The 15,709-nt window shown below is 40.6% G+C and overlaps 1 protein-coding gene across 1 annotated transcript in view; it reads right to left on the bottom strand.

Annotated features, from left to right (window-relative positions):
• Positions 1-15,709, bottom strand: part of MDGA2 (MAM domain containing glycosylphosphatidylinositol anchor 2) — a 366,045-nt gene that overhangs the window by 71,584 nt on the left and 278,752 nt on the right. The window contains exons 13-14 of the mRNA XM_085893801.1: positions 14,402-14,425; positions 10,791-10,994 (exon numbers count right to left, since the gene is read on the bottom strand). Coding sequence (XP_085749927.1) covers positions 10,791-10,994; positions 14,402-14,425 — 228 coding nt within the window. The remainder of the gene's footprint in view (positions 1-10,790; positions 10,995-14,401; positions 14,426-15,709) is intronic.

The following is a 15,709-nucleotide window of genomic DNA, read 5'->3' on the forward strand; positions in this document are numbered from 1 at the left end:
ATGGGTATTATTGTTTTTTGGATAAGGCAGTGACCTCGATGGAGGTAGAAGAGGAAGGCCCACTCGAGGGTGTACAGAGCCCCCCACCCCCCCCGTCGCCCCATTGGCCCAACACCTCCGGGCAGTCCAGTTCGGCGGAGCAGCCTGGCTGCAGGCAGCAGCAGTAATCTGGAACAGGGGAGCGATGCCTTCGGGGGGGGGGGGGGGAAGCACAGCAGGTAGAAATGGCAAGGCGAATGCAGATGATGGGAGAAATGATGAAATAACATTTAGGAGGACTAAAAGAGGAAATGGGGAGTATGAAAGAGGAAATGAAAGAACAAATGGGGAGTATAACAGAGGAATTCTGAGGAATAAAAAAATGATGGGAGACATGAAAAGAAATGAAGGCTGAGCTGGATGCCAGGCAAAATAATAGAGCAACCACATGCTAGGAAATAACAGCAGACCTTAATACCAGTACCAAGGATGGTATGTGTGAGATGGCAGAGGTCATTGTGACACTGGAGGAGAGGCTAGCATGGATGAAGTGGTGAGTATCAGAATAGATACTCCGTGGAGGAAAATAGGTTAGTGGACCCTGTGGTGAGAAATAGTGGTGTAGACTCCATGGGCAGTAAAGGAGTAAAGTCCAAATTGACAAGTTTAGGGCTCCGAAGGGGTAGTTTAGAGTCTGCAGAGGCCAGTGTAGAGCCCACAGAGGCCAGCGTAGAACCCACAGAGGCCAGTGTAGACACAAGGAGGTAGATTCAAAGTCCATAGAGGGCCTAGTTGAGTCCACAGGCATTTTAGCACGTGACCACAAGGTGCCACATAGTGGAGCAAGCCACATTGTTAAGTGTAGAAGAGACCACAGGGGATGCAATAGTAGAACCCACAGGAGGTGTTGAGTGCTTGGCCCCAGCTCCAGAGTGAGAAGGGATAGCTGTGTGCCTGAGAGCTGCCCAAGCTGATGGGGTGGAGTGCTTGCAAGCCCAGCAGGAATGGCTGATGAACAGTACCATGTGCGGCGACCTAGTGGAGAGGTTCAGCCACCTGAAAGAGCAGGTAGTCTCTACCAGGTTTGTGGTCACACGCAGTGATGGTGCAGAGGAAGACACTATCCAGGTCAGGAATAGCTGGGTAGAGACTACTCCCAGTGGGGTGTGCATGCATGTGCAGCTGAGTGAGCGGGGTGAGTGCAGTGTTTTGAGCACTGTGTGTAGAGCTGAGCAGCAGGAAAGAGGAGAAATGCTGTCATCCATAGGGGTAAGACAGACATGTTTGTTTATTGGTGAGGTAGATACCCACAGCGACGGAGGTTGCTTACCCGGCCTTGGATGTGATAGCTGAGAAGCAAAGGTGGTGGCCGGTGCTGGCACCTGCGGCTACCCCAAGCTCTGCAAAGGCTAAGGAGGAAAGGATTGAGCCACTGCAGATAGTTGTGCCAGGCCCATTAGCCTTGGAGAAAAGGGAGGTGGCGGCATGTGAAACCATGCATGTCGGCTCAAAGAGCCTTTTAGGAAAGATGGGGGCCACTTCAGGCATCACAATGGGCTGAGGGCCCACCCATGAGCACAGGAGCAGGGAGCAACAAGGAGCCAAGAGCAAGGCTCATTACTAGGGGAGTTGTAGAGCAGAAGGACAAAGATCAATCAAAGTTTGATGGACCAATGGGGCTTTTGTTCATTTTAGACGAGTGTGAGAAATTTTAGAATGGAGGAAAGGTATATGGATTTAATTGGTTACAATTTGGTGACTTATAGGATGAGGGTCCACCTTTCTCAAACTCCCTTTTCGAGCTCTGGTTAATTTGGGATGAGTGGAGTTAGTGAAAAAAGCACTGATGTGCGAGTGCGAAAGATTGTGAATTGTGAGCCAAATTTTAGGTGTGCATGAAGTAGGGAGTGAATGGTGTGAAGAGTTATTTAAGAGCAAAGTCCCTACTAGAGGGAGCCTCCAGTTTGTATTGATAAGATTGAGGGGTTAGAGAATTTGAAAAGTGGAAGCTGTAAAGCTGCTCATCATTGGGAATGGTAAATTGAGAGTGAAATTAATAGAACTGGGTGCAAATATGTTTGTGGGCTAGGAGTGTGGCCCAATAATTGGGAGGAGAACAATTTCAAGGCACCAAGTATTGGAGACTCCTGAGTGGGTGAAAGTTGCCAGAGATTCCAAGAAGGCGAATTAGATAGGCGAGAGGACCCGAGTGCCTAAATGAAAGGGCCTGTAGCATGTGAGTGCCACGGAGGGCCCCAGAATTAGTTAGGGAGCGTGTAGAGATGCTCCAGGATCGCCCCCCCCTAAGATTTCGTGGGTCATAGAGAGATAAAAGCAGGTGAAGAGGTCTCAGCTGGGGCCACACTCCCCAGCTAGCTAATTGTGCCAGAGCACAGCGATATAATAAGTATTGAGGGTCATGCCCAAATTCATAGGATGGGACCAGCAAGCTCAGTAGTGGGTAAAATTGGTCAATATGATCACTACGTTGAAGTAAAAGTTTATTAAGAGACAAGTGTTTTGATCAAGTATTATGGTTTACAGTCGATGCTCTCCTCTGCAGAATACAACGTATGCCTGTCACTGGTAAGGAGAGAATAGGGTAATTGGCATTTGAGAGGGCCCACTGAGTCTCAAAATTGTGACACCAGTGTCAGTGCCACTCGGTCACCCTCCGCCGCCAAGCCCAGTAAGGTCCCACACAGCCAGTTGGCTTCCTGCCACACCACAATTTCCTCCCCAGGATAGAACCTAGAACCTAGGTTGGCCATCCTCCCCCTCCTGCCAGACCTCCCACCCACATTCTCCAACCAACGATGACAAGCTGCCTATTTGCTACCAAGCCCCATGCCCAGTCTTCTGCCATTTGCCTGCAAAAATAAGCATTTCCTGGTCTATGACTTTTTGTTTGCTGTCCCCATGGCCAATGAACTGCTGCACTGAACTGCTGTCCCACTCCTCCAAAAATGTATTGCTTGCTGCACAATTTTTACAAATGCTCAACTTCAGAGCTATTTTTATGTTATTTGTATTGCATTTTGAAATGCAGTCCAGAAATGAAGCCTGGTGTTGACCTAGTGGGTAGAGTGGCTAGCTTGGGATCCTAGGGTCCTGAATTGGAGCTCCGTTGGCTGCTGAATTTACACCAGGTGGGATTGACTCAGCCCGTCATCCTTCTGAGGTCGGCAAAATGAGTACCAGTGGACTGGTATAGGGGCAGAGGATTAGTGGCATAGTCGTGCCCCAATAAAATGATAGCAACCTGGCAGCCGAGTTGCCATACACAAGAAGAAGATGAAGAAGAAAAAGCAGGTCCAGAAATGTACAAGTATGTGCATGTTAATGAATATATCTTGTGTTTATAAAGATGCGCTCAAGGATTAACCTGTGTAATTCTTGCTGGCCACTGCATAACTTCTGTCATTTTCTCTTCAAGGTACTAAGATGGACAAAGGTCATGACAAAAGTTGAGTATCAGACCGATCCCTTCTAACAGCAATGGGTCCTCAATACCTCGAGCCCACATCCTCTCTGAGCTTCCTCTTACAGATTCCTACAAAAAGTGAGCTTCTCACTTATAAAGGAAGAAAATGTCTGGCCATATTTGACACATTTTTAGTTGCTGATCCAGGCTACATCAGAGATTTCATTCTCAAGAGCTTTTCCACCTGCCCTGTCTGCATCTCTTTCTTTACTCTTTTCCATGTCCTTCGAAGATCACCACTTGCTATCATCATGCAAAGTTGTCAAAATCACATTTCCAATAAGTGTGTCAATACAGATCCTCGTTACTAGAGACTGGGCAATCTTCTGAATAAAGGCAAAACAATGGCATCTGCATGTATTGGAAACGTCAAATCTCAATCCTTCTACAATGCTTTGATCGCATATCATCAGTTTGATCTCTGTTCTTGCCACTTCACTTGAGATACTTCTTCTGCTTTCTCTGTACTTGTACTTGCACGAATACAATGCACTTCAAAGCAAGAGGACAGGGAAATCTCACTAGATATCTTCCAAGCAATCGATACTAATCTGGCACCCAGTTCCCATCACCAAGGTATTTGCCAATGACATTCAGGTTCCTCTGACTGCAAGAGCCTCCATGCTTGCAAGCAGCACATTAACTTGGACGAAATTACCTTTCCTGCTCAACTCTAGTGGATTGGCACCCACGATGGTAATATTCAGGAACAAATTCTCTTATTGGCCTACATCAATGGCCTCTAAGCTTCTCTACAAAAATCCTCTGAACCATTTCACAGATGGCTCCACCGAGTGCCGGACAGTTTCTCATCCCTTCGCCAGGTAGGCTAATGTTGCATCATCCCTGTCTGTTGACCTAGAGAAAAAAAGAAAAAAAAGTCAACTACCTGGAAAATGATGTTGAATGTTGGCAAGGCACAAATGTTCACTCTGCCCTTTGTATTGCCCCTTTCTCCAGCATGACCATGTCACACTCATTCATTCAGTAACCCCTTCCTTGTTACACTCCAAAGTCTAATCTCATCTTCACTCCATTGTTCCTTTTATTTCTCTCGGCTATGGATTCACTTCCCTGAGTTTACCTTATTGTGATCTTCCATTCAGTCTTACAAGATGGCAGCGCATCACAGTCACATTGTATCCCACACCTGGCAATTAACTTGTCTATTATATAATCTCACTCGCCCTGTCCTTCCTTGTACCTGCCTGCTGCTTCATTTAATCAGGTTGATCATGTTTAAATGTGTCCTTTTCAGCCTGCTACCAACCACTGTTGACAGTTTGCCAACATCCTACAATTTGATTACCCTATGGGTATATACTAACAGCTCATACAGATTTTCCATGAGCCTAGACTTCTATATAGTGAAAAGACATCAACATTTGTGATACATAATTATCATGACACCTAATTAATCAAATGGAAATAAAATTTCCCAAATTTTACTGAATCAGTATTAAGAGCAAAGAGAATAATTGGATGGCTTCTTTGTTAATCTGCTTGGTGTGTGAGAAGCACATTCTGGTGACCAATAAAAAAAAATTTTTTACAAGGTGTCTGCAGGTATTACGGCTCAGCAGATTGAAGCTTTGTGGAATGTATAATTTTATTCCCTTTTGTAAGTAAAATGGAAGCACAGTGAACACTTTTAACAACCTCAAACGGGTTAAATTTCAGCGTGGAAGGTAAGTCTGTCTGTACCTTCATAAATACCCCTTGGAAATCGTAAGACCAAAGTTTAGAAGAGACTTTTATGAAGTGCTTAATGAGAAGTCATTACTTTGTGAAGTTCAACGTTGTTCTTCAATAGACCATCGATAACATGAATAGTTATGGTGTGTGTGTATAAAGCCCACCCAACATTCAGGACACATGTGGAAAGAAAATGCACAGATGGACAAGCGCCAAAGTGTTGAATGCAATATGTGGGTGCATAGAGATCATGTCGGACTAATATCCGGTAAATACGACTTGTTTGGTTAATCAGATCTGTGAAGATTCAGCTCAATGTAGGAAAAATATATACTGGCAGCTGGACATGCTTCGGTGTATTTTAGGCAATTTTTACTACTTATTATAATGGAGAAAACGTATATGGTAATGCATGTATATTTGTGACCAAAACGTCTTCTAATTCTGCCATGTATATATATATATATATATATATATATATATATATATATATATATATATATATATATATATATATATATATATATATATATATATATATATATATATATATATATATATATATATATATATATATATATATATATATATATATATATATATATATATATATATATACATACATACATATATATTGTTACGAATTTCGGTCCGCCCGGCGTGCAATCGGCCACGTAACTCGAATCGCGAACGCGTCGCCCACCGGAACGGACAATTCAGTCGTGACCCTCCTTGGAACTATTGCCAGGAGCTAGTTACGGGTGGGTCTTTCGACCCCACCACAATCGTGCCAATCGGCCACCCGCGCAGGATAGGGTTGTTCACCAAACTCGACCTACCTAAGGACCTGCGCGGGTAGTTAACCGGGCGATGTTACCTCGCCGCTGGCCAGCCGAGGACACAAACCGCTTAAGCGGTCCGTTCCGTGCTTCAGTGATAACCGAGCGGTGTTATCGCCAGCCCCGACGGACGTGATTATTTACCGGGTGCTTACACCCCTCTACCAATTCCTTCCGTGATGCAAGATGGAACTTTCAAACAAGGGAAAGGACACAACGAAATGGGGAACAGTTTGACAAGCACATTTATTGCACACTCATACATGCACGTATTTTACAGCCATACATTTATTATACAAGCACATATGCAGTCAGGAATGCAAAACACTAACATGCACGTATACAGAACAAAAGCAAAGCAAAAGGTGCTACGACCGTCTATAAGCAATTATGTACAGTCACTTATACGGTTTTACTTACGGGACTCAGCGCCACAACACGCATTCACACAAAAAGCAAAGGAAAAAGCCACCCTCAAAGGCAAGGGTGGCAGACAGGTTCGTGGACCAAATGCGCGTGGAACCTGGATGAGCGGCCAGGTCCACGAGACTGAAGGGTCTTACCCGCGCCCTCGTGGCACGATGTCAGCGTAGCTGCGCCTGGCTTCGTGCCCCTGGCATGGCCGGCGAGCTCTCTCCAGCGCTCCCCGTCTGCCTTTCCCGTCGGCTTTGAGCTCCGTCTCCCGACTCGACTGCCCCACCGACACTGCAGACTTGACTGCCCCGCCGACACTGATGCTGCTGCCACTTCTCCACCGACTCCAGACTTGACTTCCACTCCACCGCTCCCACTTTTTCTGCGCTCTCCAGACCCTCCAGACTGACACTTTTTCTGCTGCGAGCTGCGTTGTGCTCGCGCGTATATAGGCCGAGGGAGGAGCATCTATGCAAACTTGTGGATTACAGCGGGTTTGGAGGCGGGGCTACACCACCTGATGCTCAGCCATTGGATGGATGAAAAGTGGGCGTGAAGCATTCCTGATATGCTTTTCGAGGCGAAAGGAACACATTCACAACCCATGGCACGACGTGTGGTAGAAAGGCGGAGGTGGTGGGAGTTTGCTGCGGTGGTTTGGGAAGGGTGTTGGTGGTGGCGATTTGGTTGTTGGCGGGCGTCGTTTGAGAATGTCGGTGAAGCGATGTTTGCGGGGTGGAGTTGTGGAGGTAAAGAGGCGAAGGTGGTGGTGTTTGAGTTGTAGTTGTTTGGGAGCGTTGTTGGTGGTGGCGATTTGGTTGTTGGGGGATGATCGGTCCAAAATAACAATAGAAAAAGAAAAACGGCGAACTCAAAGGATCGCAGCCCTGTGAGCACGGAAATTTCCTCTAAACAACGGTGGGGAAATCTAACTACACATTTACTTATCGTCATAACTGATCTAAGGACCCTTTATGGTGTATTGCGAATTTCCACAGCCGTAACAATATATATATATATATATATATATATATATATATATATATATATATATATATATATATATATATATGTATATATATATATATATATATATATATATATATATATATAAAGATAACCTAAGAAACACATTCGTGACACCTGTATTCATCAGTGCTAATGTTTTTTGTTACTTTGACTTGATTAATTGAGATCGAGATATGGGCAAAAGAAAATGTACGACATAAAACACCTGGCTGAAAGTCCAAGGGAAGCAGTGTATTGGGGGCACGTCTGCGCTGTACTGCTGGCAGTTCAAATTTCCATCCAGTTTTTTAGATTGTGTTGTCTGCCTTCCAACTATAACTGATAATGTAAAATAGATATAAATTTGTGCTCACTTTTTATTTATACTTGTTGGGTTCTGGCTTCTGATTTACAGTATATATCCAGTTAGATATATAATATATTTGGCCAACCTCCCCCACCATCCCCACCCACCCCATCCCACCTCCTCCTCCGATCCCCAATCACCCCCACTAACCCACACCCACCATTTCCCCCCTTCCCTCACTCCCAGAGAAAGCAAGCATGGTCAAAGATGCCTATGCCTCCACAGCGACGTGTGGTGAGGCATGCAAAGTGCGCCGATTCTCACTCGTATTTTATAATGTATAGAAATAGTATTGCAGCTGATCATTCCCTATGTCTGTGCACTGCAAATGTTACTTCAAGCAGGCAGATACTAAGGCCGAAATGGAATATTGTAATTAGTTTAACTAGAGGGATGCGATCAGAGATCACCGATGGTTCCCAATTTTATCAACTTGAAATATCAGCCAATTGGTAGCACTTGAAATTCTTCCTCATAATGAAAACAAACATTCTCTTTTTTCCAAAGAGCAGGACACCACGGACACCAAGACTAAACACTTAATGCTACCCGACGCGAACCATAATAATTAAAAAATAAAATAATGGAAGAATCAAAGAAAAAAAAAATTAAATAACGGAAAATTTAAATGAATGCAAATTGAAAAATATTTAAATTGTTGCATGTTGAAAAGCAAAGAAATAATTGAAATTTTAAAAACATCAACATTGAATAATTGAAAATTGGAGGGGGGGTGCTTTAATAATTGAAAGAAAGATATAATTGAAAATGCAATAATTAAAATAAAAATTACTTTTAAAATTTAATAATATATAAAATGGAGTAATTAAAAAGAAAAGTTAAAAAGAAGCGGGACATCACGTTCACCAAGACTAAGCACTTAATGCCACCCGACGGGAACCATAATAATTAAAAAATAAAATAATGGAAGAATCAAAGAAAAACAAAATTAAATAACGGAAAATTTAAATGAATGCAAATTGAAAAATATTTAAATTGTTGCATGTTGAAAAACAAAGAAATAATTGAAAATTGGAGGGGGGGGTGCTTTAATAATTGAAAGAAAGATATAATTGAAAATGCAATAATTAAAATAAAAATGAATTGAAAAATTAAATAATAAATAACATGGGGTAATTAAAAATAAAAGTTAAAAAGAAGCGGGACATCACAGACACCAAGACTAAGCACTTCATGTCTCCCTCCGGGAACCATAATCAGCAATTTTGAATAGTTGAAGTGGTAAAATGCTCTGTACTTTGTATGTCGGTATAGCTGATATTTTGGTGGTTCTCTGTACATTGTTTCACTCTTGTCAAATGAAAAGATTTCTGCTTAGTGTGGATTTATTTTCTAAGGTGAACTTAATTGCCTGCAGGACACTTAATGAAAGTTGTGGAGGGGAGAAGCAGTTGTTATCTTGAGGAGAGACAGTGCATATTATCTTGAACAATTATTTGCATAATTTAAACAGGATCACTTGTGAAGGGCTTAAAAATATTATAATACGACACTTCCCAGCCAAAATAAAGAAACAATGTGTGCAAAATTTTTAAAATACTCGGGAATAAAAATAAGTTTGAATCGTCATGCAATCTATCAAATGATTCATCCATCCATCCATCCATTGGGACCATACTCTATGCAGAGCGGTGGTGCTGCCGAAGCAGTCTCCTTGGCTATTGGACACAATCCTAAATGGGTCGCCACTCCGACACAGGATACTAGCAAGCTGGTACTCATTTGCTGACCTCGGAAGGATGACAGGCAGAGTCAACCCCACCAAGTATTAATTCAACAGCAGAGGGGGATTTGAACACAGGATCCTAGGATCCCAAGCCCACCACCCTAACCATTAAGCCAACACCAGGCATATCAAATTATTCACTACACCTGTAAAGATGAGAGTACAATTGTACAAGACTTACTATCCTTTTAAGAACAAATATGAAAAATCCTCACAATCAGCAAGACAATGAAAACAAGTCCACTTGGAATTCTGGTTATCATATCATGTTAAAAAAACAAAAACACCAGTGTTAAGCTCACAAAATAAAAAATAAACATTTTGCACAATCGGATAAGGCGTGCACAGTTATTTCTCATAGAATCGAATGATGCATCAGGAGCAATGCATTGTGGGATTTAATATCAGGTTATGCCTGTGCATATGATGCCAAGAGTCTGAATGCAGTCGTATGCAAATAAGAAATCCCACTTTCAGTATCATTGTGAGCATTTGGAATCACCCAGGAAAACTCATACAAGAAAAAAATTAATGTAATCGATCAGCTAACTCTGCCTGTATCAATCACCCATGTTCCTGGAGTTGTCGTGGTTGAAAGAGCAATATTCAGGTGATGCAATATCCACAAGCATCACAACACCGTGACCAAGGCGGATCAAACTAAATCCACAATTTTGCTTTGAAAATTCTGAAGGCAATGAAATATGCTCGAGAAAATAAAAAAACATCGGTCCCATGTTGTTCGGGATATGCTAACAACACTGTCCAGGTAATTTTTGCCAGCCCAAATTAATCCCATTTGTCATTTGTGGGTCTTCAATCAACAATTCAAAACAGGTTTTACGGTCGATTTCCTTTTTTCAAACAACCTTGTAAAATTTTCGTTCCTTGGTAACCATAAAAGCTGAAAAAGCAACAGCACATGTTAAGGCACGTGAAAAAGTATAATTGGCACAATGTCCTCATCTCTTATATTGAGAAAGCTTCATTTACAAATCAAAACTACTCTGCAAGCTTTGAGGGACAGGTGGTGTTGGATATTATGAGAACGATAGAGAAAATGGTGGAAAAGACCAAATAAATGGGTATAACTTTGAAGACAGAGCAATGAAGAAAATAAAACCAAGTATGGAAAAAGGACCAAAGAAGACAGGAAATTTGCAATGAATGAACAGAAAGTTGTTGCTTTTGGGGGAAGAGAGGGGTTGAGGAGCAGCAAGAGTAATGTGCTGGAGGTTGCAGAGAAAGCATCTCTACCTGCTGGGGTTCCGCCAGGAGAGTAAGGGACATCGGCTGCCAACATACCCTTGGAAGATCCGGCCAGATCAGTCAAAGGGCCTGTGTTAGGGGTGGTGTTCGGGTTTTTCTTTTCGGCATTCCGCCGCGTCCAGTTAAAATTTCCGCTTGGGTCATGCCTGAATCCGCAAAGTGACTCGTCCTCAAAACTGCATGATGCATCACCTGTGGAAGGGCGAATAACAAAGCCAAATTTGGCAAAGTCGGCCTTGGGGGGGGGGGGCAAAGGGGCACTTTCAGGAGTTAAGTCTCAGTGTGAGTTGGATGTGATCATAATGCTATTGAAAAAATACAAGACTTTCCCATTAGACTAGTCTTATTGTCCCAATAAAATCCAGATATAATTTTGAGTGCAGCATGTACACTCTGTTGGATGTACCTTATTTAGATCAAGATCATAATGATATCCCATTTTACAAAATCGACACATTGGGAAAAGATTCTTTCAACTTACATTGTCTTAAAATAATGCCATTATTGAAGACGTGCATAAAATGCTGTCATTTTGTAAAATGGTATTAACCAAGTTGGCTGCTTTTTTCAGATGTACACACAATTGATAAGCCTTCTTTTCTTCAAGATTGTTTATAAGCTGTCATGATTGCCTATTTCATCTCATACATTCTGTTGGAGATCCTTCTTTGTTGGTTATTTGATCTGTGTAGTAGATACACAACAATATTCTGAAAAGTCTCACTTATAGTGCCTTTTCTTTCTTCTCAATGACTGTAGTTATTGTCCAGGTTTCACATTCATCTATCTATAATAGACCAGTGGAATATTGAATATTGAATATACCCCAGGAATATTGCCGGGGCCCCGCGGATGTGCCTTTTCGTGGTTTGATATCAATCGGACGAGCGGTTCCCAAGTTATGGCCATTTATTTACCAAACCAATGACATGACACGGTGCTATGACGTCACAATTGACGTGACAATTCTTGTTTTTTTTGTTTTTTTTTGCATGTATGGTCACGCACGTACGGACACGCACTGATTTTTTTTTATCAGTGGGATAAATAAAACGTAAACTGTTGAGCCTGGTGGAGGTATGCGCTCAACTGAGTATCTTCATAGTTTCCTATATTTTAGTAAAAAAAAAATAAAAAAAAACTTTAAAATATAGGTACCTTAACATTTTTTACACCTACATAGGAGTAAGTATACAATTACCCAGTTGATATCATTTTGAAAGGATTAATCAGCAGGTATGTGGCATAAAATAAAAGTCAAAAATAACTGGAAGGGTTAAAGTTGTTTGAAAAGGACGATGTAGTCAAAATTTATGTTTGAAAACGTCAAAAACAACAAACAGTTTTGTTGATGTCACTCTTAATTTTAGTATTGGGCTATATGCAAATTTTGATGGTAATGGTGGCATAAGTCCAACAAAGTAAAATCAACATAGCATGTGTTCAGTGGAGAGCCTGAAGAGTGTCAGTTCAAAGAGATGCAAATTGGTTTAATGAAACTTATTACAGAATTATGTAAAGACAGTGGGTTCAATAAAAGGCAGTTCAATTTAAAAACATTTTTTAGATTAAATTCCTATTTTTTTTTTTTAACAATATTACAATATCTCACTCAACGAAGCAATCTTATGGATTTACATTTAAATTAATTGCTTTCGGAGGAAGACGGAGAGGAGTCAAATAGTTTTCCCCTTTTCACAGAGCTTCCGAGCCAAAAGCGTGAACGCCTATTCCAACGGCATCAGGAAATTCACTCAATACTGTACTGGGAAAAATGTGTTGACAATGGCTGGAAACTACACATGAGAATTCCATCCCCCAAGGCCATTTCTTCACGTTTCGGGAAAAAAGAGGTTTCTTTCCCTGTGAACAGGGTGGCCGACAAAATGATGATGGCTTCCTTTTCTGTTTGTTGTAAACATAACAAATTGCATCGTATTTCAAGAAAATATTGTTCAAACGTAAACATTCAATGCATGTTTAGACATGGCGATTGTCAATCCATGGTGCTGTTGATCCAATATGTGTTGAAGAAACTTAATTCAGTCTGAAGCTTGCTTTACTTCAAAAATGATTTTTTTTACTGCATTTTCGAAGGATGATGTGAGTGAAGGATTGTATTTTTCCATGAAGGTGAATACAACTCCATAAAATACGGTAGTTGTCCTTGACTCTCTCAATGAAGCTTGTGAAGATTGCCTCATTTCTCACAGGTTTCCAGAGAGGCACCAATGTAGAATGATATGGCCCACTCGTCGTGCTGACTTAATCCATGTGATTATTTTTCGAGCAATAACTGAAGAGTCGAGCCTTTGCACAAAATTCGTTAACTCTCATGAAATTGAGAGCAAAAGCTGTCTAATTGCTCTTATTCATTTATTTGTAATTGAACAAGGACATTAAAATGGGCATAATAGATGAAGCATATTTTTTTTAAATGGCAAAGAGTTGTGTTATAAAGTAGTGAACAATCTCATCCAGCATTGGAAGGTGTGCATTGGTAAAACGGTGGTCACTTGTGGATGCTGTTCATGACAATCACCAAATAATAATATTTATATTTGATGAATACATTATTGCTTCATACACAATTAAGAAATTCAATTGCAATTGGAAATGTGTCAATGTTTTGTGGACAGCCCTGTATACATATTCATGAGCTTGTGGTTGCACTGCCAAAGAGTTGTGTGTTTGCTGGTTAATGAAGCCCAAAATAGCCTTTCATACATTAGCTTATAAGCTTTCAGGTTATCCAAAAATATTAGACCAATATCATAAAATAAAAAAGATCTACAAAAGATATCTTATCATTTTTACCTCCGCCCCCAAAGTTGGGCGGACGTTTTGTTTTCACCTTTATTTGTTTGTCTGCTTGTCTGTGAGCAGTATATCTCAAAAAGTTAAGGACGGATTCGGCCGAAACCTGCTGGATGAGTTGGGTGTGTGACAAGGACTAAGTGATTAGATTTTGGTGAATATCCAGATCCAGATATTAGAAATGTTAAAGTGATTCTTCATAATTGAGAGATGGGGCCAAAAACGACGTATATATATATATATATATATATATATATATATATATATATATATATATATATATATATATATATATATATATATATATATATATATATATATATATATATATATATATAGCACAATATCTCAAAACTTAGTGAACAGATTATAACAAAACTTGAATTAGTTGGGTAGGTAAGAAGAACAAGCCAATTAGACACTGGTTCAGGTCTGGATCCAAATTTGGCCTATCAAGAGGATACAAAACGTAAACTGTTCAGCCTGGCGGATGCACTCAACCAAGTGCCGTTCTAGTAATTTCCACATTTGTCTGTTTCCAGGTCCATCCACCCATTAAAAGGCATGACTGATACATTGCCTCACCCTTTGTAGTTCTATCTTCATTGACCAACATCGGTAAGTTGGCAATGAGGGTCATATTCAACTTTTCATCTTTTAGTATAATTTATGAATGTACTATAATTTCTGCAAAAGAAGAATGCCTCTATGTACATTTGTAGTGACAGTGTAACCCCTGTGTATTTGACTGTGTGATGGGTGGTCAAAGAAATCTTGCTCACCTGTTTGAGGGCTGAGCGTGGGGGCTGTAAAAGAAAACAAGCGATGTCAACTAGAAAAGCCTTGATTAATTCTCTCCGAATTAACTTCACAGCAATCAACTGACAGATAGCATTAAGAACATTCCTTTGCACAACAATAACAGCGCATGAACTATTGATGGCAGACAGAAATTAGATACACTCAAACCATCATGCATTCCTTGGAAAATGTCATCAATATTTAATGCATATGCTCGGAAACAAAACTTTGCTTGAAGATGTTGCAGTCGAACAGCAGCAACGGTGGGCAAAGTAAGAGCAGATTTATCAAAATTATCGCATCATTCATCCGTGAGAAATTTCCGTAACAACGTCATCATGCGTTAAATGCATAAAGCAAGCATACAAATACACATATACATGAATATCAGGAATTGACAGAAATAGAGGCCGTTAAAGAAAGCTACATTGATCATTTAACACTTCATTCATTAACTCTTCCTTTTTCCTTAATTCTTGATTGGTTTCTTCATATTTTAATCTAAATGTACAATCTATTATGCGCCAATATATTTTTAGATTAAAAGGTCCTGTACCATTTTCAGAGGAGCTTTGATGGCCCAGCCATTACTAAGGGGTTATTACGCAGCAGAATGAAAATTGCGAGGAGAACAATTTTCACATTAAGCAAACTAAAATGATTACGTTTCTCAAATGAGGAAAGTGCCTGTGTGTAACGAAATCTCCATGAAGTTCCACACGGTGTTGCAAGCACACAGTGTGGAAGGTGAAAATTTTAGAGCTTAATGTGTCAGCTGTTACAAAGAGCTCTGACAGGAGAGGTGGTCACTCCAATTTTAACATGATGATTATGTGAGAAAAATCAAACCAATGCATTGTTGTATTTCCAATACGCTCACATTTGTGATGCTGTTTCTTCACAAAAAAACTGCTGCATAACCGTAATAAGCCATGAGTGTAAATATAATTGTTTGAAGCTCATTAGATGCATTTACCTCCCAGTTGGTCTTGGAACATTTTATTCACATGTGCCATGGTAAATAGAAGGTAAAGCAACAGCAAAGTTTTCATTTTAAATGAGTGCAGCTCGTTCAATCATGCTATTTACAGAGTGATATTAACTTGAATGATTCCCATTCGAGGCACTACAATGAAAATGCTAAGAATCACTCCAACAGGTTTATTTAGATGGATTTAAAGCTTTTTGGTATTTTGTCAAAATATAAAATGGCTGGCAGGATGGCATAGAGGTACGCACACGCGCCTCTAAGCTGTCTAGCCTGGGTTAGAATCCCGACCAAGATATAA

The sequence above is a fragment of the Eptatretus burgeri genome, chromosome 9 (assembly GCF_056783735.1).
Source record: "Eptatretus burgeri isolate ZD-2024b chromosome 9, Ebu_testis_v1, whole genome shotgun sequence".
Taxonomy (NCBI): domain Eukaryota; kingdom Metazoa; phylum Chordata; class Myxini; order Myxiniformes; family Myxinidae; genus Eptatretus; species Eptatretus burgeri.